We start from the raw sequence: 27,526 nt of genomic DNA, 5'->3' as shown, positions 1-27,526 counted from the left end.
AAACTGCCTATCCCCTCCCAGCTGGCCTGGTCAGGCGACGCTGAGGACTGAGCTCCCTTTCACACCTTGTCTTCCAGCTCAAGTTGAAGACTGGTAAGCCATGCAGGTGGAAAATAAAAGGGGGACTGCTGTTTTAGGTCAAGTTCAGCTACCCAGGGCTGGGTGGGAGTCCAGGCCAGGGTCTGCAGGAAGTTCCCAGAAGCCCTTCGCAATCTCTACCACTCTCCCTCCATCCAGGGTCATGAAGTCTGAAGCACAGAGTGGGTCGCAAGCTGGTGCCTGAGTTGGCAGGGTCACTGGAGGTGATACAGAAAGGCCACGTGTGGGAAGACAGGTGGTGGGTGAGTGGGTAGATGGGGAAGGAGTTTGCAATTATTGAAACGTGTGTTCCGGGCAGGGCCATTATCTGAATTGTGGGAGATGCGGCAGAACGGCGTAGAACACGGATCTGTGAACTGTGGTCTGCCCCCTGCTTTGGTCCATGTGGTTTCATGGGAACGGAGTCATGCCTATTGGTTTACGTGTGGTCTACGGCTGACCTGTCACTCGGGCAGAACTGTGTCATCGTGACAGAGAGCGTTCAGCCCGCAACACTGAAATATTCACTCTCTGGCTCTTTATAAAAATGTTTATTGACCCCTGCCATTATGTTTCTCTCTCTCTGTGGTCATTCATACACCTTCCTCACCAGTGTTTGTCATGCCCTCCTTATAAAGTGTCTTCCTGGCCCGCCCTCCTCTTTCCACACTGTCTCTTCCCTGGGACACACTTCTAACTGACCTACTATCCACTTGCTTATCTACCGTCTCTCCCCCTCGCCGGCATGGGGCTGCCTCAACAGCTTTATTTCCTGCTGTATCCCAGCACCCAGAAAACTGCCCGGCATACAGCAGGCACTCAATAAATATTTGTGCAATGACTGAAGAGCCGCTTACCCCACGTATATTTGCTTTAACATTTTCTTATTTAGACCAACTATGTATATATATATTTTTCCTTTTTTTTTTTTTTTATTAAGTAGGCTCCATGCCCAGCCTAAAGCCCAACATGGGGCTTGAACTCACAACTGTGAAATCAAGACCTGAGCCGAGATCAAGAAGCCAGATGCTCAACTGACGGCGCCACCCAGTTGCCCCTAGATTAACTATATTTTTAAAGAAAATTTCAGCTTCAGAAATCTGGGGTGTATTAGGTCTTCCTAAATATTAACACCGTCAGAAACATCTGCGTACCACTTTAAATCATCTTGCACACTGCCAGTGGTCTGTGGATCAGACTTGGGAAGCCCTGGCTTGTGGCTGAGGACACGGGTTGAGCTCCGTCGCAATGTTGGGCAAGCCCCTGTCCCTTCTCTCTCTAAAGGGGATGCGGAAGGTCCCACCTCATCTGGCGGCCAAGAGGTTCACTGAGATCGGGGGAGCGCTTAGCCCAGAACCCTGCGCACACTCAGCCCTGGATGCACAGGGTCGGGGACACTTGGCAGAGGGGCGTGTCCCCGTAGGTCAATTCATGACCATGATGGGCCTCTCGCCTCTCCCACCTGCAGCTGCCGCTCCCAGTGAACGGAGCCCGAGCCCGGCTCAGACGCTGCCCCACCACATCCCGGCAAAGCAATTTGGATTAATGGACTATTTAGCTGTAGGTGTCCAGAGAATGCATTGTTTAAAGTAACTTGTTAGAAACTTCCCCAGGGCGGCCAACTTTTAAACAAAGATTGACTCTGTAATCAAAAACTGCTTGGCCTTAAACCACATTCCAGCATCCCAAAGAGCACAATTACACTGAGGAAGGGGTGGCAATGTTTGTGCCCCTGGCTGGCTTTGCCAAGTAATGTTGACTGATGAACACAATTAAATTGCACTGGGGAGAATCCTTCTCTGGAGGAACAAAGGACACAGGAGCCGTGCGGCAGCTCTTGGGGGCACGATTTCCGTTCCTACATCCACAAGGGAACACAACACTCATGTGGGATTCCACTGGGAGCCTCACCCTGGGAACACTGGCTGGCACCACCAATGACCCCCTCCTTCCCCATCCTCCACTTTCTAATGAGGTGCTGTTATGGGCAATGGACCAGGGTCAGAATCGAGGTTCCCGATGCTCCTTCTGGAATGCACGGGGCTGTTTCACTTCAGATGGACAGGAGCAAAGGATGCAGGGGGCGAGTCTAGGGACTGTGCTCTCTGCCCCAGCTTCTCTTCGTGACACTATCCCCCAGGCTGTGGACCGATTCGAATGTCCAAGTCACTTTCCGACCCCACCTGGGGGCCTCGCAACGGCCATGAGGTTGGCCAGAGGCAGACTAATTGAGCCTGGGGAGAGGGTTTGGGGAGGGGAGTGAGGATGGTGAGGAGGTTTAGGGGTAGAACTATGAAGGAACATTCCAACTTGAAACCTGAGGGATATTTTGCAGCTGTACTGACTCGAGAGAAAGCAGATTGAGAAGGACAGGGGTGTTTCAGCCCACTGAGGTCAAGGAGGCTGATAAACACTAAGGGTCTTTTCAACCAGCCTTGCGGGAGGGAAGGGAGATGGGTGGGGGCCACGCATCCAAACATGGCTCAGCTCAAGGCGACGGCCTTTGTAACTCCCGTTCACAAGCGCATTTCTCAAAGGCATGTGTGCGCGCTCTCTCTGGGTCGGCATCTCTATAGCAGGACCAGGGCACAGAGATGGAAAATCGAGGAGAGAAAAAAGAAAGAGACCACAAAAAAGGCCAGACCATGTTTTTTTGGTCTAGAATTAAGAACTGCCCAGGATGTTTCGCCTTCCTGACAATAAGAGAACAACTTCCTGAGCACCTGTAATGAATGCCCAGCTCTGGATTAGGTCCTGTGTTTCAGTAGCTCTCATCTTTACAGTGACACTCTGAGGATCGCTGTGGGGAGGGGGGTTCTGGTTGGCTTCCCAGAACGGGCCCCCGTCTGCCCATCTCCTTCCTAAGTTCACCCAAAGGGAGAACGAACTGATGGTATGATTCGTCAGCGCCGGAGAGATTGCCTGGGCATGGTTACCAGGGGCTGGGTGACCATCTGGTGGAAGCCCCCCCTTGCATTTCACTACTGTGTCTCCTGTTTCTTCCCTCAAACCTCAGCCGCACCTGACTCCTTGGGGTCACGATGAGTCACATTTTGCTCTCCTGCCTCTTCCATTCAAGCAACTGGGAGGATGCAGTACGCTAAGGTCTCCCTGGCAGACTGGGCCGTCTCTCTCTCTCTCTCTCTCTCTCTCCTCTGTGCCCCTCGGCAGGGCTGAGCATCCTGGTCCTGACCTGCAGATGGTGGTAGGGATGAACATGAGGCCCCGCAGAGGTGCCCGCCTGTGCTCTAACCCAGCTGCTTATCAGAGAGCTTGCAGAGTGGGACACAAGGCAGGGCTTGGATTCCCACGTGGCCACCGTCCCTCACGTGGCTCCCTGACATGTAACATTAATGTCTCCCTCTTACAGGAGAGAAAACTGAGACTCGGCAAGGTTGGAGTCACCTGCCTCAAGACGATACAGCTAGTAGGGGACGGAGACAGGACTCAAATCCAGGTCGGGCTGATACCACGGGGCCGCTCACGTGCCCTTAGCGGAGTGCGCGACGGTGCAGAAAACGCCCGCGTTGGTTGGGTCTTGCTGTGGAACAAGTGTGAGCATTTGGAGGGACGGCAGCCATTCTTTCTGAATTATGCCTGCTTGAGGCTAACATTTAAATGAGTGAGAGTTCCATCGGGCACCGAAGTCCAGCAGTTTGGGGAAGAGTCTAAAGACCGAGATTGGGAGGGAAGAGGATTATAAAGGAATTGGAAAGCCGGGGCTGTCCCAGCTAATGCAGGACAGCTGGTTCCTCGGTTCACGTCTGGAGCCAACAGGACTGGTGGAGCCCCGGTCTTCTACTGGCCAGACAGGGAGAGAGCCCTTCTGCACCTGGGACTACTCTAGCCATGGTGGTCACGTGGTGGGGGCCGTGCTCTTGACCGACTGGCCTTTTCCCCTGGGAGCAACTGCCCGTGGACGACGCCGGCCAAGCTCGTGGAGCAGAAAGCATGCTGCGCTTGGGAGTCACTGAACCTGCGTTCAAATCCTGGCTTGGCCACTGCCAAGCTGTGTGACCTTGGGCCAGTCACTCGAACCTGCTGAGCATCATGCCCTTCTCTGCACCCCCTGCGCCCCACCCCATATGGCAGGGACTAAAGCAGACAGTGATGGGGTTCTCGGCAGCTGCTGCTTGCGGATGACCCTGGATTCGGGCTCTGGTGTGCATGCTGCTCTCTTGGGTCCTGGACATTTCTGCCTCCTCCACTCTCTTCCAGATGGAGAGAACATGGATTTAGATGGGGGGACGAGGAGGAGAGCTTCATTTCCGTGCTGCCCAGTGTGCGCACTAGGACCTGCCAGTGGAGAACTCAGGTCTCTTTTTCCCCTCTGCTGATCAAAGAAGCATGGGCTCAAACCCTGGCTCTGATCCCCACCGGCTGTGAGACATGGGACAAATTCCTCAACTACCCTCGGCCTCAGTTTCTTCACCTGTAAGATGGGATGCAGCCACAGTGTCTGCCTTCTGGGGTTGGCGTGACTTCAGGTAACACGTTGGCCAGGGATCCCCTGGATGGCACATGCCACAAAATGCTAGCTGGCACGATTAGCTACCGGAGTCTGGCAGATCCTGAAGGGTTCTCCCAGACATCTACTTGGAGCGTCCACTCCTGACTGCTTTTAATGCCGGGCAATGACTCCAAGTGGCAGCAAGAGGGAGGGAGGAGATACAGTAATAAAATCCACAAGTTTCCATCTACCTCCCCAATGACTGGATCTTAACCCCATCCCTTGGGCCTGTCTCATCCAAACCTCTGCAATCATCAATAAAAAGGGAGTGGAAACATCCCTCCCTTATTCCACTTGACCTCTGAAGACATGCTGTCCCTCCAGGTTGCCCTTGGCACTCATCTTCCCCTGCAGTTAGATGGGGTAGGCGGGGGTGGCAACAAAGAATAAGAGACTCTACAGCGCAGATCACCCATGCTGTGGACCACCCTGGGCTCACAGCCAAATCCCCCGGATGCACTTGGATGCACCTGGAGCACCCCAGAATGCACACCAGCCCCGCTGTTGGGCACTGGTGGGCAAGCCACATAAATGAAGGCTTTGCTTTCCCGACAAGCAAACATGCTCAGTGCACTGGGCGGGAGGATGCCCAGGGTGGGACACGTCCCATCCCCAGAGACACACGCAGAGCTGCTGCCAAAGGGAAGGAGAACTCTGAGCTCTCGGGAGGGAAACGTTAGGAAGAAGATACATGGCAAAATTCAAAAATGCACAGTCAGACTGGGATCTGGCGAGACCATCGGACTGGCAGAGGATGGAGGCCACATGTTTCGGACTGGTAGCACCACTCTCTCCCATTTTGTTAAGGACACTGCGGCTCTCTCTAGTGGAAGTATTTCTGCCCGTGACACAAATGTAAGGCCCGTGGAGGCAGGGGTTTTGGTTGCTTTGGCTCACTATTGCACGTTGAGCATCTGGGACTAGGCTGCTTGATGTGCTATTTGTTTATATTTAAATTAAAACCAAACCACGTTTAAAATTTGGTTCCTCTGCCCCACAGGGAGCATCTCAAGCTCTCTTTTTTTTTTTTTTTAAGTTTCATTTCAAGCCCCTACTAACTAGCCCCATGTGGCTAGTGGCTAGTGGCTACTGCAGGGGAGGGCCCAGCCACGGAACATTCCCATCACCGGACAAAGCTCCACGGCATGGGGCAGCCTGTCACTGCCTGGCATCTAGAAGGATCTTAGCACGTGTTGAATCAATGAGTGAACAACCAAAGTCCTCTACTGTCTGTGGGCCAAAGAATGTAGGACTCAAGATAAAACCGACTCTTTTCCCCAGGACTCGGAATTTTTTGTTTTTTTTCAGTAATGAAAGAATGGGAAACGAACAAAACAGCAATATGGCTGGAATGTATTTGAGCCAAACAGTGGCCTCCCTTGGGTGAAACAGCCACATCATTCTTGCCTCTTCCCTGCCACTTTCCTATCCTTCCAAGAACGTCCTTCCTTATCTGCGGCAGCGAAGACCGTGTTCTAAACCGATATGACCACTCTTGGCTTCCTAAAGAGCCTCAGTGCTTTTCCACCAAGTCCCAGGAGAACTGCAAGCACTCGGGCCTCACTCCGTTCGTCTGGCGGATGCTCTGGGTCAGTCCTGGCCCCCCAGAGAGCCAGAAGGGCTGTCCGACCTCAGATATAGCTCAGGAGACCCAGAACCGTTCGCAAGAGAGAAGCCGACAGCGTTTCTGCAATGACAGGCATGTGCTCCGTCAGGCTGAAAAATAACAGGGCTGAGGAAATGATTATTTTGCTACTAGATGCAAACAGAACTGTTACCAGCATAATTACTGGCGTGTTTTCCAGTTTCTTTGTGAACAACAGCCTGAGAAGGTGCACCCTTTCTGACTCACACGGTATCTGGGCAGAGCTTTCCTTGGACGGTGTCCCACCAGGGTTTGAGGGTCTTAGAGGACATGCATCTCTGAACATCCAAAGAAGAGAAGTGGCTGGATGCTGAGAAAGTGGCCACCAAGAAAGACGGACACACCCAAAGCCCTGGGTGTTTGCTGCCCCCCCTCCCCCCGCCCCGATAGGACTTCCTGCCAAGTACTGAGGCTAACGTATTTTCCAGCAAAGCATTTACCTTCCTATTTATTACTGTAATTAAGCGACTACATCTGTGTCTCTCCTAGATCAGGGGTTTGGAACTCTTGCTGTGTATGCCCACCACCTGGTGAGCTTGAAAAAATACAGATTCTTGCTTCCCACATGGAGTTTACATTCAACTGGTCTGGGTGGGGTCATGATATTTTAATATACATATATATTATATATATTTTTTAAAGTAGGCTCCACGCCCAGCATGGAGCCCAACGCTGGGCTTGAACTCATGACCCCGAGATCAAGACCTGAGCTGAGATCAAGAATCAGACGCTTAACTGACTGAACCCCCCAGGCGCCCCTAAAGAACCCGACTTTTTAAAGGTATTTTGAGAAAACGTCCAAGAACCACGTGGACCCCTGACTACCCCCTGTCGAAAACGGTCCTGGCTGTGGCAGGGACCCTGTCCGTCTTGCTGCCTGCCAAACCCATGGGGCCGGTGTGTGGTAGGTGCTCAGGAAATAACTGCTGAACAAAGGACTGGAGAATACCAGTTCCATCCCAACATGGAGGGCGAGAGGACAGTCTGTGCAAGGACTGCCTTCCGAGTGGGCTCTAGATGCTGCCGGAGCCCGAGGATGGCCCCACCCCCTCCCACAGGGCAGATGCATCCTGCGCTTGGCCCGGCAAGGGGCCATGGGAGGCTGTCCTGGGCTGAAGGGCATCCACCTCCCCCAAATTCCCATCCAAAATAAGGTCATCAGAAGGTGACCTTATTTGGAAAGATGGGCTTTGTAGAGGCAATTAGTTAAAAGGAGGTCATACTGGATTCAGGTGGGCCCTAAACCCAGTGACCGGTATGCCCATAACAGGGGCATGTGGAGAGAGAGAGAGAGATAGGATGGATGACCCAACAAGGACGGATGCAGAGAATGGTGTGAGCATCTGCAAGGCAAGGAGCGCTACGGGCAGCTGCATCCACCGGAAGCGAGAAGACGCAAGGGAGGACTCTCCCCTGGAGCCTGCAGAGGGAGCATGGCCCTGCCGACACCCTGATTTCAGACTTCCCGCCTCCAGAACTGTAAGGTCATGGAGGTGGTTGCAAGCCACCCCGTTGGTGGGAATTTCTCTCGAAGCCGGCAGGTAACTAGGACAGAGCTAACTGTATGGACAGAAGAGGCAGGTGGGCAGGGGAAGGAAGACGGGCCCAGGCCTGGCAAGTCTCCTCGTGGGCTTCTCCAAACTCTGCTTCCTTCCCTCCTGGCCTCCATGGCTCTGCTCTACCTTACTGCCCTTCTCTCTCGTTCCTGGACCACACTGGCTCTTCCCTGCCCCAGGGACCTTGCATATGCTGTTCCCTTTGCCTGATAACCTCCACTCCTGTTTTTTTCATAGTGGCCCTCCTTTCAGGACGTGGCTTAAACACACTCTTTAGAGGCATTTGATCTACCCTGACTGCTCAAGTAGGACCCCTCTTACTCTCCATCATGACGCCCGGTCATTATTGAATTTATAGGATCTCCATTTCTCCCATAGATTGTAAACTCAGGGAGCGAGCGAGGCCCTTCCATTGCTCCACCTCCCAGCACAGTGCCTGGTGCTCAGCCTGGGCTCAGCAAGGTCGGGATATGTGAGCTGCACACTCCCTTGAGTGCTTCCAGAAGGGGGTGGGGGCCGCTGCTTTGCCAGATGGCCTTGAAGCTCCAGCCCATTTTCAGGGTCTGGCTCAGCCTCCGCCCTCCTGGGGGACTCTGACGACCCAGGAGCAATGAGGGTGTGACTTGGGCTGAGACGGAGGGGGATCACAGGTGGGAATGTCCATGAGAAAGATGGCGGGGGTAGAATTACGCAGACCCGGATGGAGAGGTGAGGCAGAGCATATGGGTTTCCAGCCTCTGGTGAACAGGTGAGCACGTGGTGCTACTGAACAGAGTGGGAAATGAGATGGGGGACTGATATGGGTCAGGTGGAAGTTCTAGAAGAATCACTGGAAAGCCGCGATCCTGTGGGGGGACAATTCCCTGCGGCCAACCTCCCGGTTCTGCTGAGAGCTAAGCCAGCTCTTCAAAGCTTCCAAGGGTCACAGGGCCCTCTGCTTCAGGAGTTTATGCTCCTTAAAAAGAACAAGAAACACCTCACACCTACTAGTATGGCTACTATCGAAAACCCAGAAAAACGACATGTTGGCGAGGGTGTAGAGAAACTGGAACCCTTGGGCGTTGCTGGTGGGAACCTTTGTGCAGTTGCTGTGGAAAATGGTATGGAAAGTCTTCAAAAAATAAAAACAAAAACAGAACTACCACATGATCTAGTAATCCTACTTCTGGGCGTTTCCCCCCAAAAACTGAAAGCGGGGAGGTGAAGAGAGATTTTTACACCCACGTTCATGGCAGCATTACTGACGGCAGAAAAGAGGTGGAAACCCAAGTGTCCATCGGTGACGGACGAGCGGATAAGCAAAATGTAGTACAAATACGCACACAGCGGAGTATTAGTCGGCCGTAAAAAGGAAGGGAATTCGGGCACCTGCTACAGCGCGGGTGAACCTTGAGAACATCATGCTGTGTGAAATAAGCCACTCACAGAAAGCCAAGTACAGTATGATCCCATTTCTAGGTAGTCCACTTCACAGAAACAGAAAACAGAGTGCCGGCTGCGGGGGGCCGGGGAGGGGAGAATGTGGACTTGTCATCTAATGGGTACAGAGTTTCAGTTTGGCAAGATGAACAGCGTCCTGCAGACTGGCTGCACGGCAGTGCCGATGAATGTACTCAACACCCCCGAACTGGACACTTAAAAAAAGGCTAAGATGGTAAATTTTATGTGATGTGTACTTTACCGTAAGTAAAACTAAAAGAACAAAGAGGGGTCATAGCCATAGGTCCTCCCCCTGTAGGCCATTCCGGCTTCTCTGCACCAGCCCCTGCTCTGGGAATCCCCCCGGTGGCGGGGGGCTTCATGCAGGGTGGGGCCCTGGTCCCCCAACAGAAGGTGGCCGCCTGGCTCCGTATGACGAAAGGCTACATGGCTGCTTGCATTCAGGAAGCTCAGGATGACTTCCAGGACTCCTGCCTCTGGGGAGGACTGCAGACTGGAGACCACCTGCCTCCGGGGAGGACTGGAGACTGGAGACTGGAGACTGGCTTTCTAGGCATGGTTCTGGGGTCAGCAGAAGCAACCACCTCCTTCCCTGCCTGCCTCCTCACTCCCACCTGTGTCCCCCTCCCAGCTGTCCCCCACGATGGCCTAAGTGATCTCTCTATATTGTAGGTATGATTTCTCCTCGTTAAAACCGCACAGCTCACGGCTAAGGATTCAACCACCCATCAGGTGATCCAAAGTCCCTGCAGGGACCGGCCTTGACCTACCTCACTGGTAGAAAGGCCATCCCTTGCTCTTTGTGTTTCAGCCACATTAGCTTTGAACATGCCACGGTCCTTCCTACCACCGGGCCTTTGCTCATGCCATCCCCTCTTCCAGAATGCTCTCCTGGGACCCCTCATGATTCAGCCGGGGAACGATCACCCATCACACACATCTCAGTTCACATGCTGCCTCTTCAGGAGACTGTCCCAGGCTCCCAGGCCCCCAGCCCAGGTGAGCTTCACTTGCTGGGTGCTTCTAGATCCCCCCTTCCTTCCCTTCAGAACGCCTGCTGTTCTTTGTAATGATGTGTTCAACCGTGTCATCATTCTGCTTAATGTCCGTCTCCCCTCTATTAGTACCAATGGCTGCCACACAGACAGTGCTGCATGCTGAGCACTTTACGTACAGTAACTCATTTAACGCTCTCAGCAACCGTATGGGGTGGTGCTGTTATTATGCCCATTTTATAGATGAGGTGATTGAGGCACAGAGACATTAAGTGATTTTCTCAAGTCCAAATTCATACAGCTAGTAAACAGAAGAGCTGGGATTTGAGCCCAGGTGGTCTAGCTCGAGTCTGCACCCTTGGCCACTCTGACGAGGGCAGGATCTACCTATGCTTCTCCTGCCGCCTAGCACAGTCTCTAGGGCACGGTAGGTGCTCAATACATATTCGTTGAGGCACTGATGAAGATCCCAGATTTAGCTGGAAAAACGTTTCCCCTGCTACATACACGCACGTGCGTGCATGCACACGCACACGAACCTGCACACCAGAGAGGATGTGAGCCCCGAGGGGCTGGGGACATGCTCAGCTCTCCTTCCACGTGCATCTGACTTGACCCAGGACACCGGGCCTAGTGAAGGATGGCCAGTGAGGGGTCTGTTACTATGAGCTCAAATCAAGCAATATGTGAAATGCTTTGGTTTGGTCACTTCTTGCGTCCCATCTAAGTAAAGTCGGCCAGCGAGCTTCCTGACTTAGTAAGTAGAATACACTCAACAGAACCATCATGTCCTTTGATGAGTCAAGACCAAGCAGGGTCTCAGTGTTTGAAAACATCTATTTTCATCCAGCCAGAGCCTACATGGGCCAGCGTGTCATGTCACAGCAGAGAAGGAAGGATTCTTTAAACAACACAGCTTTTATATTCCAAATACAGGACCATGCTTCTCATTCACAAACAAGTTGGTTCTATCCTGTTTTTCTTGAGACATTCGGTCTTCATTGTCTCACTTTGTTTTTCCCACTTTTAGGAGAGATGTGAGTTCAGGTAATATTTTGCTAGTCTTTTCATGAGTAAAGGGAGAAAAGAAAGCAACTCGACTGAAGCCCACATGATTCCACCAATAGAATAACAACAGCCTGTATTTACCCAGCACTTTCTATGTGTCAGGCATTATGTTAAAGCCCTTGATATACAATATCTCACTGACACTTCCTAGTAAATAGGTACTAAACATTGTGTCGCTTTCTCAGGTGGACAAACTGAGATGCAGAAAGCCGTGTACCTGTTCTCACGGCCAGGGTGATGGCTCAGAATCTGCAACCAGGCTCTCTGCGTCCAGAGCCTACACAAGGCTGGGGGCCAATAAAGATCAGTGAGTCCTTATAGCTTAAGAGGGGAAGAGTCTCCCCCCAGTTAGAGCTGGGCAGGGGGGCACAGAGAGGTGGTTTCAAATCATACAACAGCTCAGAGCAGCCATGTTGGGTGGGCTCTGCCCTTGGAAATCCCCTCCATTTTCAGAGCCTCTTAGAAACTTCTGACTTGGGCACTCCTGCCCCTTTGAGGAGGCTCCTAAGTTTGCTCATCCTTCCTGGGACGGGAGAAGGAGTGGTTTTGGAGCTCCAGATGGAGTGGCAGATGGGAAGTGAAAGCCTATCACAGTTGCCCAGGATAAAACCATTCATCTGCAAAATTCATATGTTTTTGCGTGGGGCGACTTCCCAGAAACAAAAGCAAGAGGAAGCAGCAGTGCCTGATGCGTAAAGTGCCTCTGGCCACGAGGCTGGCAAAGTGAAATGGGCAGAAGAACCGGGAGGGCCATGGACATGACAGCAGTGGGGGCAGAGGGAGGGAAAGACAGAATGAGGCACACAGAGACCTGGAGCATTAAAGCTAAAAAAGCTAAAAATTCCAGGACTCTCTTCTCTGAAACCCAAAATAGGTTTGGCACGTGGTCCAGGAAAGGGTTCCTGGGCCCCTCGGACAGAGAGGAGCTTCAGCCTTGGATGCAGCTCAGGAACGAACAGTTGACATTTATTTGGGTAAGTAAGCACTTCATAGGTGCCCAACGCTCTGCTAGGTTCTATGATCATAGCCCAGTTTCACAAAGACTGAATTTCCTTGCAGATGGCCATATGGCTAGTGAAGTGGCAGAACTCAGACTCGAACCCTAAGCCATCTGCTGGGCCTCTCATCACCCACCCTTCCTGGATGCCAAAGTGCTAAAGATCCCCATATCCTGGCCCAGCTGAGCTGGTTGAGTCCATGGTTGCGGCAAATCAACACAGGGCCCCTAGGGGGCAGCCTTGAGGCCTGGTGGGGGTCTCCTGGGGAGGGCCATGGGCACAGGAATGCCCATCTGACCTCAAGAGGTCTCTGGCCAAGTGCCACCCTTTGATCTGGGCTGAGGTGATCTCTGGGGTCTCCACTGGAGGTCTAGAGGAGGAATGAGCAGACTCGAGGCCACAGGTGACCTTCCTACCTCCAAGGACCTTCCCTCATGACATTCCCTATTGCCAAGTGGTCCCACTTGTAGCCATCTTGCCACTCTAGGCCTGGCTGACTTCCCCAAGGAAGGAACGAGCAGAAAGCAGAACACCAGCCTTGGAACAGCATAGAACTGATTCTCATGTTCACTTTGCCATGTATTTCTTACATGACCTTGGGTCCCAGGTTGCCCTTCTGGAGAACAGGTTTGCTTTGAGGATTGAAAGAAGCGTCTACCTCATTAGCTGTTATGCTCAGCATCTGGGGATGTTTCTCAACTCAGGCCTTTCTTGGAAGAAAGAGGGAGAACGTCTTAACTCATCCCTCCTGTGCTTCTCTCTACTCGCCTCTCCTCCTTGCCTCCCTCCATTTTTAAAATTTCTCAAATGCAGCAAGGTCATCTCTGACCCATGTCTTGTCCCGACTGTTCTCTCTCTCTCTCAGGAAGTGTTCTCAACTGGGAGCGATTTTGCCCCTTGGGGACACTGGGCAACGTCTGGGGATACCTGTGGTTGTCCCGAGTGGGGGGCCAGCATGACCAAATCTAGTGGACTGAGGCCAGGGGCTACAGCTAAATGTCCTGCAATGCACAGGACAGTCCCCACAGCAAAGACTCATCCAGCACAGTATGTCCGGAATGTCCAGGTGGGGAAATCCTAGTCGCAAACGAGCTCTTTCTCATTTGCCCAACAATCTGTTCCTAGCCTTCAGTTCTCAGGTCCAAACTTGGCACATTCGGAGGCCTTTCTGACCGCCTGACCCTGTCCCCCAGCCCCCCCCATCCCCTCACTTTCTAGCTCTTTCACGCCTTGCATGGCGCCTTTAAATCCATTTTCCCAACTAGGGGACATGCTCCATCAGGTAAGGCTTAGGGCACATTTGCTCACTAAATGCCCAGATAGGGCCTAGCATAAGGTTGCTTACCACATGTTTGTGGAATGGGTACCTGAACAAGTGAATAAATAAGTAAAAATCCGCCAGCCATGTTTCATAATCTGCTTACCCTTGCTCTCGTATGAACAAAAGAAAAACAGGTATGTTTCTAACCACCATCATCTTTCTCAGGTTCAAGGGTGCCAGGTGGACCCTGCCTAAGCTGACCAAAGACTGTGCCTTCCCCAGGTCCCCTCCAGGGCCCAGGGGCTTCCCAGCAGACAATGAGATGCCACCAAGCCAAGGACAGAAGGAGGGCACCAGGAATCGCACTGTGAAGGAGACAGAGACCATTTCTAGCTTCAAACAGAGAATGTCTCTCTCTGCCTGGATTTTATTTGGTTCCTGATTCAACACCCAAACTCCTGGGGACGTGTGGCCTCAATATTTGAGGACATGAAGAATGACAGTATTTTAGGTGTGACAGTCATGCAGATGTTAGCTTACAAGGGATGCATACTGCAATTCTTACAGACACAACGACATGATGTCTGGGAAGCGCTTCAGTAGGGAAGAAGGGGAGAGTGTAGATACATCAGCACTGGCCACGACCTGATTCGAGCTGAAACTAGGTGATGTGCACGTGGGGCTTCACTATATTGTGGTCAGCACCCAGGTGCCTGCTTGAAGACCGCCCTGATTGAAAAACACACATATATTTTTAAAGACACCTTCATCTGGCTCCTGTGGGAGTGCTGTCCCCACCCCATGCCCCCGGGCCATCAGAGGAAGGCAGGCCCCGCCCTTCGCTCCCCATCCTCTTCTCCTTTTTAGCCCCACCAATAAATCAGGATGGAAGACACAGTCAAGCAAAGAACGGCCTTCTGGCAGCAAATAAAGTTCATTTTCTTGCCTTTTTTTTTTTTTTTTTAACCTCACAAGATCTTTAGAGGGGTTTCCCTTGCTTATGGCCTATTTTCAAGGCCATAAGCATTAGCGAGCACAAGCTCGCTCGATCAGTGTTTGTGCAAAGGGATGGACCTTCCTGGTGGCATCTGAGTTTCTCGGTGTCTTGGGGCTGATGGCCACTGGACGAGCTCCACACAGTTGTAGCTGAGGGCCCGCAGGTGCGCCCCGCCCCGGGCAGGGGTTGGAGAGTAGCTCCCATCATTATAGTTTCACGTGAAACCTCCCAATTTTAAAATGTGTGCAAGCCGTTCATTTGTGACAAGTTGATAGCCACCAAACACACACACACACACACACACACACACACACACACAGAGGGCCTCAAACAGCCCGAACATGCGTGTCCGTGACTCTGCCGTGGCCATCATAATGGCCCTCCCTGCCTCCCCTCTGCTTCCCTTTCTGACACCGGAGTCAGACCGAGTCCTGCCTCGAATCAAACATGCCAGGGGCTCCCACATTCTAGAAGCAATATGATCTCATCCCGGGGTTCTCTCTGACCTCCTACTACTCTACCCCTCACCTCCTCTGTTCTAGCCACCCTGAGCCCCCTTGTCCCCCCAGCACAGCAGGTACATGCCCACCTCAGGACCCCGCAGGGGCTGTTCCCTCCGCCTAGACCACTTTCCCGGTCCCAGGGACTCACTCCTCCTCCTGTTCTTCTTGGGAAGGACTTCCCCAGCCGTTCTTGCTAAAATTACGATTCTCCCTGCTGCTTCGTTCTGCTTTATTTTTGTCCCCCCACACCCCACTTGAACGGAAGCTCCAGGTGGGTAGGGGTCTTGCCGGTTCTTTGGGTACCCGTGGACGCAGCTGGGAAAACCGTGTGCTCGGGTCCCATGTGGATCCCAGGCTCCGTGGCACCTCACCGAGGCACAGTGCCTTTTCAGACCGCTTCACAGCGAGGACTAAGGAAAGCAGGAGGAAGGCTGCCTTACCTGATGGGGTAGTCAGCGGCGCTGAGGTTGATGAAGAAGTCCCAGGGCCAGTCAGTCATCTCCAGGAGGTCCCGCATGCTCTGCAGGTACGTGGACAGGAGGCTGGCTCCCCCCCAGATGGTGGCCATCCTCCAGGGGGTGACGCGAACGTTGCCATACTGTCTGGCGAACTGCAGCACTTGCCGATGCAGGTAATTAGAGCGCTTACCCCGGGGAGAGAAGGAGTGACATTCAGCAGCAGAACACAGGCGCACGTGCCCCTCACCCCCTCTCTATCCCTTCCCGTCTAGGTGACACGGCTTCTGAACAGAGCTGACTTCGCCAAGCAACTGGCTCAGGCCTGGGGTGTCCTTCTACATCGTTCTCCGAAACCTTACTATTTTTGAAAATTTACTTTAGCTATTTGAAATGCAGACTCCCAGGCCCCACCTCTGAGCTCACAGCTCACTAAGCGTGGGCTGGTGCCCAGGACTCTGCATTTTTATCCAAGACTGAGACATGTGGTCTGAGGATGACAAGCTAGGAAGTACGACTGGGTCTAAACCTGGTGAGCATTTTGAGAGGTGGGGTTTCTCCCCTGCCTTCTCCCTCACAGGCCTGCTGTGATCAGGCATCCCCTTTTGACTTCTTGACGAATGCCATCATCATGTCAGGTCAGCAGACCAACAGAAACCTCTGGGCCAAGACAGCTCAGGGGTCAGGAAGCCTGCTGCAGGGTTTTGTAAATAAAGTTTTATTGGTACACAGCCACGCAGACTCATTTCTGTATTTCTCAGGGCTGCTTCCACCCTCCAGTGGCAGAGCGGAGTCGCTGTGGCAGGAGCATATACCCGCAGAGCCTAAAGGATTTGCCGTTTGGCCCTTTATGAGAAACGTGTGCCCACCCCTGGGATAGTGGGGGCCAGAAGTGCACAGGCCGCTGAAGAAAAGAGCTAAGAAAAACAACGTTTATGGAGAAAGTCTAAAGTCACAGCTGGGAACTTTGAAACTAACACACACTCACTTGCACGCCCGCGCACACGCACACACGCTCAGACGGAATGCTCCGAGGAGAGGCCGCTGATCAGCCTACAAGCCCTGCCTGAAAGGGAGGCCAGCTTGGGGAAGAGCAGACAGACCGGCGGAGAAAGCCAGCAAGGAGTGACCAGGGCGGGAGGGGTCCTCACCTTGTCCACGTGGATGTAGTAGAAGTGGTCTTTGTGGTAAATGGCCTTGAACATGCGCTGCAGCTGCCGAGAGGCACGGCCGTGGACCACCAGGACGAAGGCGATTCGGACTGGGTTGGCCAGCATGTATTCCACCGAGTCCTCATCCCACTGCACGTTCTTGTTGGCTTTGCCTGGGGGAAAACCCAAGAGACCACAGGAGTGGGGTGAGGATCCCAGGTTCTTTGTGGGGGGAGGACGGGGAGTTTCTCTAATGCTTCATCTTGGGGACTCTCTGAAGGGCATAGTTGTCCTATGGGGCCCTGAAACCTAATCCAGCTTAAGCAAGCTTGTCCTGGACCCTTACGCTGTCCTGGTACATGTGTGGGGGACTCTGAGGTGCTTAAAGGCAGGGGTTCCCACCCCCGAGGAGCCTTAAAAAGCTGACGGAGACCTAAGTACACGTATTAAGCCACTGAACAAGGCAGGAGGAAATGCGAGGTATCTCTGAACTGTAGGGGAAGGAGCAGTTAATTCTGAGCCGGGAAACAGAAGATATATACGAGCTGGTTTTGCCTGCCCTCTCCCTTCTCCTCCGAATAGCATCCTTTTTTGTAAACACTGTGGAAAGAACAGATAAGATGACACCTACCCCCTTAAATTTTTAAGTTCACAGTACAGTATTGTTGATTAGAAGCATGATGTTGTACAGAAGATCTCTAGAGCTTACTCCTCCAGCATAACGAAAACGTTATCATCCAGTATTTTGGGGGGCATCATCCCCCTCCTCCATTCTCAGTCTCTATGGATGGGGAGGGTCTCCCTCCATCATCAGTGACAGGGAAGGTCACAGAGCTCAAGGCCTGGCCACTCAGAATGTTTCATCTCCCTGGCAACAGTCTGTATGGTTCAGAGGCGGACGTGTGACCCAACCAAGCTAATTAGCCCAGAAGACAGAATTCTAGACTTTTGTTGGAATAACTCGATTAGAGAGGTTCCCTTTCTGGTATACATGAAACTGAAAGATTCTGAGAGCCCTTTTATCCCCACATGGAGAACGATCACCTGAGAGGAAAGCGAACAGAGAGGAAGCAATGCCAAGGGATGGGATCCTAATGGCGCCAAGGGAGGGGATCCTAATGGCGCCAAGGGATGGGATCCTAATGGCGCCAAGGGATGGGATCCTAACGGCACCGTGTGAGTTACTCCATCGGCCCAGCTGGAGATCAGCCACCATCATCTCGCAGTTTTCTTTGAAAACCAAGTTCCTATATCAGACCCACCTGCATCCCCCTGGTTCCAGATGTCTTTTATCCTAGAAGTAGCCTTAAAGACTCCTTTTTTCCTCCTTCCCCTTGCAAACACTCGCAGGGCAGGGTTTCAAGGGGGGTGGGTACAGAGCTTATTATTGGCTTAGTTCATTACAGTTTTGACTAGAGATCTCCTGCCTCTCTTCAGCCTGATTTCCTTTGGGTCAAACCTGATTTCTTCTGGGTTCTAAGAATGTTGTCAGGGTTGTAGCTGCAGGTGTCCCAAGGTGTCAACTTGGAAAACAGAGAACTGGGAGTGCTTAGTCTGGAGGCCAGGAGATCAGAAGCCTGTCACCGGAAAGCTAAACAGCCTCCAAATGAACAAGGCTCCTTCTAGGCTGTTCCAGAGGACAGGATGAAACTAACATGGCTGATGTCCAAATCACATGGCACAGCCTTTGTGGCCTGCACGACCTGCCTCCTGAAGACCTCTGCACCCCGATTGCCCTCCTATCTACCCTGCCACCTGGCCTTCTTTCTTTGGCTTGAGCAAGTTTGTTTCTGCCTCAGGACCTTCTCACTGACTATTCCTGCTACCGAGATCTCTGCATGGCTGTATCTTCCTGTCATCAGTTCACAGCTCAGCAAAAGGCCACCTGCCTCCACCAGCCACATCGCTCTCTTCTACCTCACCTTAGCTCGATTTTCTGCATAGCATTTAACGCCATCTGAAATTGCGCATCTGTTTGTTAATTGTTTGAACACCCCACAAAAACATCAACTCCAAGAGATGGGGGGCTATTTCAGCCTTGTTCGTCATCGAACATACAAGGCTGTACCAGTATCTGGTACACATCTGGTTCTTGGTGAAAAAAAAAATTATAGGAGGGCTACATATTGGTTTGGTACCATAATAGTAACAATACATTCTATTGAGCACTGACCACCCTTGCCATCCATCACTGCACTCAATCCTCTCACCAGCCCTGCAGGATAGTGCTATTATCCCCATTTTGCTAATGAGGAAAACATAGCTTAGAGAGGCCAAGGGATTTGTTTGTTCAAGGTCACACTGCTTTAATTGGTTCAGCTGCGATTCAAACCCAGGTCTGTTTCCAGAGCCGATGCCCTTAAACACTAATATATACTACGTTACCATACCTAGACTTTGGAAAACTTGATAATAATTCTGCTTAATGAAATACCCTGTAAATTAGCTGGTAGGTAGGTAGGCATGCATTCGAGGGCTATCATAGGCATCACAGGGAGGATCCCTGTATCATGTGGGAGGCTGACTCTAGGTGGCCAATAAGATCACGTCTTCTCATCCATCCGTCCATCCAAATCCAACCACCTCTCCGTTGGAATCCAACCACCCATCCATCCAAATCCAACCACCCATCCAGCAAACCATTCAGCTACCCATCCAGCACAGCATTCAAAAGTTTATCATCCAGAAAACCAACCATCCATTCATCCATCCATCCATCCATCCATCCATCCACTCATCACCTTTAAAACCATCCACCCATCCGCTTACCCATCATCCTCAAAGCAAATCATCCATGCCCCCACTCTTCCAACCATCTATCAACTCATCGATCCATGCAATATTAACTTAGCCTATACTACATGCCAAGTACTGTGCTAGGTACTAGAAAAATAAAATTTGGGGAAAAAAACCCTTGCCTTTGAGGAGCTCTCAGCCAAATGGGGAAAACAGAAGACAATGGTCAATTGTTTTAGAACAGAAGTGTGTTCAGTTGCCCTGGGAGGGTGGGGTAGGAGTGAGCAATCTGCCTGCAGGGACAGAGGAGATCTCAGAAAGTTTAGCCCAAAGCTCCTGAGCCCATCTCTTCAAGTGCTCGCGATGGATCCCAGCATCTCAGGCTCCTTGGCTGTTCAATCAGCAGCTGCAATCCTGGCGATAATTATCATCTTGGCTCTGATTGAAGACAGACTGGGCAGCCACCAGAGAGGGTTATCCTAACCACCCTCTCCTCTTCTCTTCAAACCAATCACAAATACACTGGGCTTTCTTGGTGATTATATGAGAAGGGCACGCCCAGGGGAATCATGTCCCTTTAAACACTCACGCAACTCTCTATCCATCCATCCTTCCATCCACCCATCCATCCACCCACCTACCGACCCACTCACCCACCTAGCATCCTTAAAACCTCCCACATGCCAACCCTGGACAAAGCCTGGAGTACAAAGACATGTAGGATGTAAGCCTGTTTTCACAAGTGGATTACGAATGGACTACAGAATGCGAGAATCTAAAGTAAAAAGATAATAGGTCTAAGAAAAGCTTTTATTCTCCTTCCCATGTCTGCAGCCCAAAGGTAGCGTACTGATCTTCACCATACTGGCTTCGGCCTCTCTTGGCCTCCCTTGGAGACTCTTTATCAAACAAAGGGAGGAACATTTAAAAACAACAGGTACTTAGTGCCACTTTTTTTGCACCTGGACTTCACTGGGTGATTTTTCAAAGGCCTAAACGTGGCCCACGACACTGTATCTTATAGGAAGTTCACTCTGTAGGGGCTCCTGCTGGCCCTCAGATCATACTGCTCATCCCTGCCCAAGGTCTCTGGGTAACAATGATCTGGAGTTCTTAGTGACTGAGGCTTATGGCGCCTTTGGGATCAGCCCATGCTTTCTAGCTATGGGTGGGTGTCTCTTGCCAGGCTGTTGAATGAATGAATGTATGAAGGAAGGAAGGAATGCATTCTGGCTGCTCTGGTCCAGAGAAGCTGATGTCACTTGAAGGCCTGCTCGCACCAGCACTGTGCCGGATGGCAGGTGTGGAGGTGTTATTTGGCTGTGGGAGGGATGCGCTGTCAGGCTCCGAGGCTCAGAGAGGTCCACGTGTTTCCCCAGGGTCACACAGTGAGTGAGGACAGAAGCAAGGAGTGGAAGCCCAAATCCATTCCAGCTACTTCCACCTGCCCTCCAAGAAATCAGAGAGCAGGGAGACGGGGAGGTTGGTGTGAAGACTGTAGGCTGGTCTTTAGAGAGACTTGTGCCCTGAGGTGGAACAGAGCCTTCTGTAACTTTCTTTAAAAAAAAAAAAAAAGATTTTATTTATTTGAGAGAGAGAGAGAGAAAGAGCATGAGCAGCAGGGTGGGGAGGGGCACCGGGAGAGGAAGAAGCAGACTCCCCGCTGAGCAGGGAGCCCCACGTGGGGCTGGATCCTAGGACCTGAGCTGAAGGCAGACGCTTAACCGATTGAGCCACCCAGGCACCCCCTTTTGTAACTTTCTTTAGGGTTTTAGAATGAAGAGCAGATTCACAGACAGACACAGACGTGGATGCTTTCCTTCTGAAGAAAAGGAGCTGAGCACCAGGATATCAGGCACTGTCATTCCGGCAACTGAGCCTCCAGACTGCAAGCCGTCCCTGGGTCAGACAGCTGGTCTGGGGAGTAGCAAAGAGAAGAGAGAACAAAAACCCAGAGTTCTCCTGGAGTACAGCTATTTTGAGAGGGGTGGGTGGGAAAGAACCAAAATACCTGAAGAAAGGAGACTCACACAGAAGGGCAGATGAGGGTGAGGGGCAGAGAGGGACAGACAGAAATAGAAACAGAGACAGACACAGAGAGGGAATGGGAATGCAGACAGACAGGCCTTGCTCACACTGAGAGAAAAACAGAAGGAGACCTGCAGGCAGCAGGACCTCCCCCTTACTCCCACCTACGGAGAGAGAATCACAGAGAGAGACCTACACAGAAACAATGAGAAAGACAGAGACACACACAGGTATAAATAGAGACAAATGCATGGGATCAGATACATATACAGAGGCAGCAAGAGACAGAGGGAAGAGGGGAGCCACCATGGAAAAGCCAGATCCACTCAACCTCAAACCACGGCAGCCATCCTTAAAAGCAAAGGCAAACAAAACCCCTGGAAGCTCAGAAGGCAAAAATGCCTCCAGGCCTTTCCTGCCATCCTCGGTCCTTCACACATCTGCTGCCCCCTCACCTAGCGACTCTGCCCTCTCGTGCACCCAGTGATGGAGCTGGCCCAGAGCCCCCGCCCCCCAAAGTGGCAGGACGTGCTCAGGCTGGCTCCAGAAACACAGCCTAACCACTCCCCATTCTGGCACACAGTAGGACCTCGATGCGTTTCACTGTACAACAAGAGAGGGAATGAGAGAGTTTTGTTCCCGCATGGCGGCAGGGGAGGGGTGCCATTCAGAAGGGCTGAGGTTCACACGATGCCCTTTGCCTGGTGCCAACAACCACCTTCCTATTTGTGTTGCACATGCCCTGGCTCCTGTAACGACCTTTCCGGCAAGCTGCTCTGACACAGGGGTGGGGAGCCGGCGATTGACAAGAAGCCACACCACATACAGGGCGAGGATGCCCCTTGCTGGGGGGGGGGGGGACCCTCCACACCCCTGCCGCCACTGCTGAGGCTGTGATCTGGAAAAGGCTCCTCTACCAGGAGTGCGTCTTCAGCAGACCGCGGCGAGATCGCCAGCACAAGCAGGAATGGGGCGAACATTCTCTCCAATGCTGCTGGCAGGGGTGGAAAGGGCCACAACTTTGCCAGCAGAGATGTGGCAGCAAGAATTACAATTTTAAACATGCATGGCCCTTGACCCAGGAACTCCACCCCCAAGAATCTGTCCTAAGGGGAGGAGAAGAAAGCACCTCAAGTCTCTACATACAGCATGCTCTTTGGCTCATTTATTCGTTCATTTGGTGTCTTGAGTGCCGGGCACAGTTCTTGTTATATTAGTGGATGCGACAGAATCCTTCCCTGAATGCTGCTTAGTCTAGTGGGTAGAGAGCCAATAAAATAAGTAAGCAAACAGAAAATACAGTTGCATATAGTGATAAAGGCTATGAAAAAGGGAACAAAGGCATATTAAGGGAAGGGATTTATTTGACTATGGTGGCCAGGGAACACTGATGTGGGAATATGTGAACAAGCTCTGAATAAAATGAGGGAAGGAGCCATGTCATTATCAGGAATGAGGAGGATTCTGGGCAGCTGGTATAGCAAGTGCAAAGGTCCTGAGGCCTCAACCTCAACACTGTTTATAATGGTCCAAAATAGGAATCACCCTAAAAGGTTTTATTAATACGTATTGATACAGAACACTGCCTATAATATATTCAGTAAAAGAGAACTCCTAATATGTAATCCCTAACAATTCATAAGACATGCTTCCAAATATTAACAGAGGTTCATATGGCGACAGGACAGTTTTCCTTTCTTATACTTTTCTGCATGATCTGCATTTGGTAAAATGGATTACTAATCAAACAGAACAAGGGTGATACTTATTGATAATTCTAATACCAACTGTTTCTCGAGTGCTGTTACGCACTAAGCAATGTCTGTATATGATCTTTTTCACTTCTAGCCAAACCCCTAAGAGAAGAGCTACTGTCCTATTATATGACTAAAGAAGCTGAAGCTCAGAGAAGTCCCACGGGAGGTGGCTGTCCTGGGAACGAAGCACGTCTGTGATGCCAGAGCCCCGTCACTGCCGTGATGCTCGATAAACTGTCACCATGACAAAAAAGAGGAAGATGTGCTCCTAGAAGAAGCACGTCAGTCGACTTTCAGCTGCAGCACGGCTAACAGTGACATGCGGTCAGAGCTACGTGGGCCTTCACAGACGGAAGCCCAAATACTGCCCAGCTCCTAAAAAAAAAACCAACTATGAATTTCACCATGTAATCAGATGCCAGGGGCACAAAACAGAAAATAAGTGGAAGCATCAGAGTGATTAGGGATAGCGGGAGAAGCGGACTTCAGACCGATGTTAAAAAGCCAGGTTTGTGGGGGAGAATATCAAGTATATTTTTGGGATGCAGGTGCCAAGGCCACGCAGAGTGAATCCCGGACAGCTCCACCAGTTACTACCTGGGCCATGTCCGGCCTGTTGCACAAACTCTATTTCTCATTATGGTCTTGGGTCAGATAAAGACCATGTAACCCTCGGGCTCCAAAGAGAGGGTGAAGATGAAGCTACCCTGCAAGGGTCACTGTGTTGTACAGATGTCATGCTGTTGGTAATGACCTTGCAGGAAGACCATCTGGGAGGAGAAAACAAGGTGGAGGGCCTTAAGAGCATTGCCTCTGGTTGGGCAGACCTTGGACAAGTTATGCAAGCGCTCCAAGCCTCAGTTTTCCCGTCTGTAAAATGGGTATGTTATAATCACAACCTCTGCGTCACGTGCACTTTCGTGTCTAGTACCGAGCACAGTGCCTGGCATGCAGTAAACGCTCGATGAACAACAGTGTGCTCGTCGTCGTTGGTGTTTGTGTCATTATCTTGATGAGGCTGTTCCTCCAGTGATCAGCACCAAGCTTGGTTTAGCTAATGGGCCCAGCTCCAGGTTCAACCCCAAGACCGCTCAGGCTCCCAAGGCTGTGCACACACTGTTTGCAAGTAAACATCCACAAATGGAGTTCTCCTCCATAGCGTGTGCCTCCGACCACAATTAGTAACAAACGTTACTAATTATGGCAATGATCCTTTTGCCTTGTATACAACTATCAAATCATTACACCGTACACCTGAAATTAATGTTTTGTCAATTATCTCTCGATTAAAAAATAGTTAACATAAACACAAAAAAATCTATGACACTGCTCAAAAAATAGCCCCAAACCCAAACCAACCAATTAACAAAAACCGAATTCAAAGAAGTCACTTGGCCGGAATAATTATTCCACCAACGAAGCCCTCAATTCTATTTATACTCCAAAAGGGCCTCTTCTGCCTGCGGCGAGGGGATCGGCTTTCTGACTTGCTTCCAACTAAGAGGGTTGGTTGGGCTGGGAAGGGAGAGAAGTGGAGACAGGGTTGTGTGCACACGGGGTGTAGGTCGGTAGGCTCCAGGCTGGAGCGAGATCAGCTTCCTACTGCCTGGGAAGCCGTGGGCTACGGTCAGCCTGGCATCCAGCTCTGCCTCTTCCCGGCGGGGACTTCGGGAGGACACGGTTCCTCTCTGACCGTTGGTTCCTCCTCTATCAAGTGGGGATGATCATACGGTTGTTCTATTTCTAATTTTTTGAGGAGCCTCCATTCTGTTTTCCAGAGTGACCACACCTTCTTGCGTTCCCACCAGATGAATGCTGAGGACATGATGCTAGGTGAAATAAGCCCCTCATGGGAAGTGAAATACTGCACGATTCCCCTCGTAGGAGTGGGGGGGGGATTACTAACAACGGCCATGAAGTTTCAGGCAAGCAAGACGAGTAAGCTCTAGAGACCCGCCGTACAACACCATACCTTTAGTCAACAGTATTGTGCGCTTCAAGATGTGTGGAGAGGGTAGATCTCATGTTAAGTGTTCTTACCAAAATAGGATAAAAAATGTACCAAAAAAACCCTAAAGAGGGATGAGCAATCCATCCCTGACCCTGCTGGGTTGTGCAGTGATTCATGACTGTGGATTGTGGATGGGACGCGGCTTCACACTGGAGGCAGGCACATTGCATGGAAGTGGGATTCCTGTCACTGGGAGGAAAAACCTTGACATGTTCTAGGTTCCTTGTCAGATTTAGGTGGAGGTGCCTTTTTCCCCCTGGGAAATTTCTATGCAGAAGTTTGGTGATGAGAACTTGGGAGGGGGAGTGCCTGGGCGGCTCAGCCAGTTAAGTGTCTGCCTTTGGCTCAGGTCATGATCTCAGGGTCCTGGGATTGAGCCCCGTGTCTTGAGCCTGCTTCTCCCTCTCCCTCTGCCACTCCCCCCTGCTCATTCTCACTCTCTCTCTCTCTCACACACACACACACAAATAAAATGTTAAAAAAAAAAAAAAAGAACTTGGGAGATGCCCAGTGCCCAGAAAGAAATCCTGCTCTCAGTGGGCTTAGAAAGGTGGCACAGTGTCGTGGCAAGTGCCCAAAAAGCGACAAGTCTGGGTTCAAATCCTGCTTCTGCTGTGATCCAGCCAGGGGACCCCGGGCGAGTCATTTCCCTTCCTTGATCCCGCTGATCCTTATAGCACGATAATAATGTCTATGTAAACTGAACACTTACTATGTCCTAAGCACTGTCCATTCATGGTTTCATTATTTAATTTTCCCAAGGCCTAAGGAAGCAGGTACCAAGATTGTAATCCCCAGCTGAGGCCAAGGGGATACTGAGGGAGTGATGAGAAGTCACGTTCTCCAGAGAGTGAACAGCCCAAAGACAAACACTCAGGTCTGCCGGGCTCCAAAACCCATGTGTTACTCTACCAGATGAGGGAGATGATGTTTCCATAGTCTGGGAGTCTAACCTTAGGGAGTTAGGACCACTGCATGGAAAGCTGTCCTCTGAGAGTCACGTTGGCTTCCCCGACTTCCCACCCTCCCTCCCTCCCTTTCTCTTTCCTTTCCTTTCTCTTCTTTCCTTTCCTCTCCTCCCTTTGTTTCTCTTCAGCTTAAGGTACAACTGACATATAAAATTTTGAGATACTTTAAGTGTACATTGTAGAGATTTGAAATACACTGCACAAGGATCCCCCCATCCATCTAGTTAATTATTAACACATCCATCACCTCACATATTTATCTTGTGTGTGTGTGAATATTTAAGGTCTACTCTCAGCAAATTTCAATCATACAATATGGTGCTATCAACTACAGCCACCATGTTGTACATTAGCCCCTCAGAACTTATTCATCTCATAACTGGTAGTCTGCACCCTTTTACCCACTGCTCCCTATTTCTCCCATCCCCTAGACCCCGGCAGCCACTTTTCTACCCTGTTTCTATGAGTTTGGCTCTTTCCTTCTTCCCTCCCTCCCTCCCTTTCTTCCTTTCTTTCGATTCCACATCCGAGTGAGATCAGGCAGTATTTGTCTTTCTCTGTCTGGCTTATCCCACTTAGCATAACGCCCTCGAGGTCCATCCACGCAGTCACATGCGGGATTCTCCTCCCTCATCCCTCTCAGCTGCGTAGACACCACATCAGCTGGGTGTTTGATAGCTGTCAATTCCCCACGGGCCAAGGGCAGGTTTTGTGTTTTTCTGGGACATCAACACCACCCCTCTGCCCTGGCCTGGCCCAGAGCGGAGCTCAGGGGGGAGGCCTTGGTGAACGAATGGTTTCTGACTGATGGATCAAGCCTGACAGCTTCGTCCAGGTTTGGGGCCGGGGAGGCCCACATGGAAGACGCAGGTCTGAGCTGCTGTGCATGCCTGTCTCCACTCACCCAGTGAACCGGCGGAGGGCTGGGTCCCTACCTTTCCTCAAGGCTTTAGGGCAGCGTGGCGACCCTTGCCGAGGAGCTGGGAGAATGCCCAGCCGCCCTCCAGCCCGGGAGCTGCTGATTCAGTGCCATTCAGTTACCACCAGCCTGACCGAAGGAGGAGTGAAGGGAGAGGGCATGCAGCAGGGACCATGAGTCGGGAAAGAACACAGTTGCAAGGAGAAAGCCGGCCAAGGCTAGCAGCCTTCGGGGCTCAGGACCCTTTCTCGGCAAAGCCATCCTTGACCCTCCCCTCTCCCTTCTTCGAGTCTCCTGCAGGCCCTCCAAGCATCCCGCACTGCTCTGTGTATAAAATTGTGCCCAAACGCACATAACATTTACCACCTTCACTGTCCTTAAGGGCACAGTTCCGTGGTGGTAAGCCCGTCCACACTGTTGTGAGTCACCATGACCCATCGCCAGAACTTT

General features: G+C 51.4%; 1 protein-coding gene across 4 annotated transcripts in view; it reads right to left on the bottom strand.

The window, feature by feature from the left end:
• The window catches only part of XYLT1 (xylosyltransferase 1), a 296,901-nt gene that overhangs the window by 61,101 nt on the left and 208,274 nt on the right, over positions 1-27,526 (bottom strand). For all 4 annotated transcript variants that reach the window (XM_032392163.1, XM_032392164.1, XM_032392165.1 and 1 more), the window contains 2 exons: positions 16,658-16,830; positions 15,492-15,694 (listed from right to left, as the gene is read on the bottom strand). In XM_032392163.1, the coding sequence (XP_032248054.1) occupies positions 15,492-15,694; positions 16,658-16,830 (376 nt within the window). The remainder of the gene's footprint in view (positions 1-15,491; positions 15,695-16,657; positions 16,831-27,526) is intronic.

This window comes from Phoca vitulina, unplaced genomic scaffold (genome assembly GCF_004348235.1).
Source record: "Phoca vitulina isolate PV1807 unplaced genomic scaffold, GSC_HSeal_1.0 scaffold66, whole genome shotgun sequence".
Classification (NCBI taxonomy): domain Eukaryota; kingdom Metazoa; phylum Chordata; class Mammalia; order Carnivora; family Phocidae; genus Phoca; species Phoca vitulina.
Note: the sequence above shows the minus strand (reverse complement) of the source record. Positions and strands in the feature narration are given on the sequence as shown.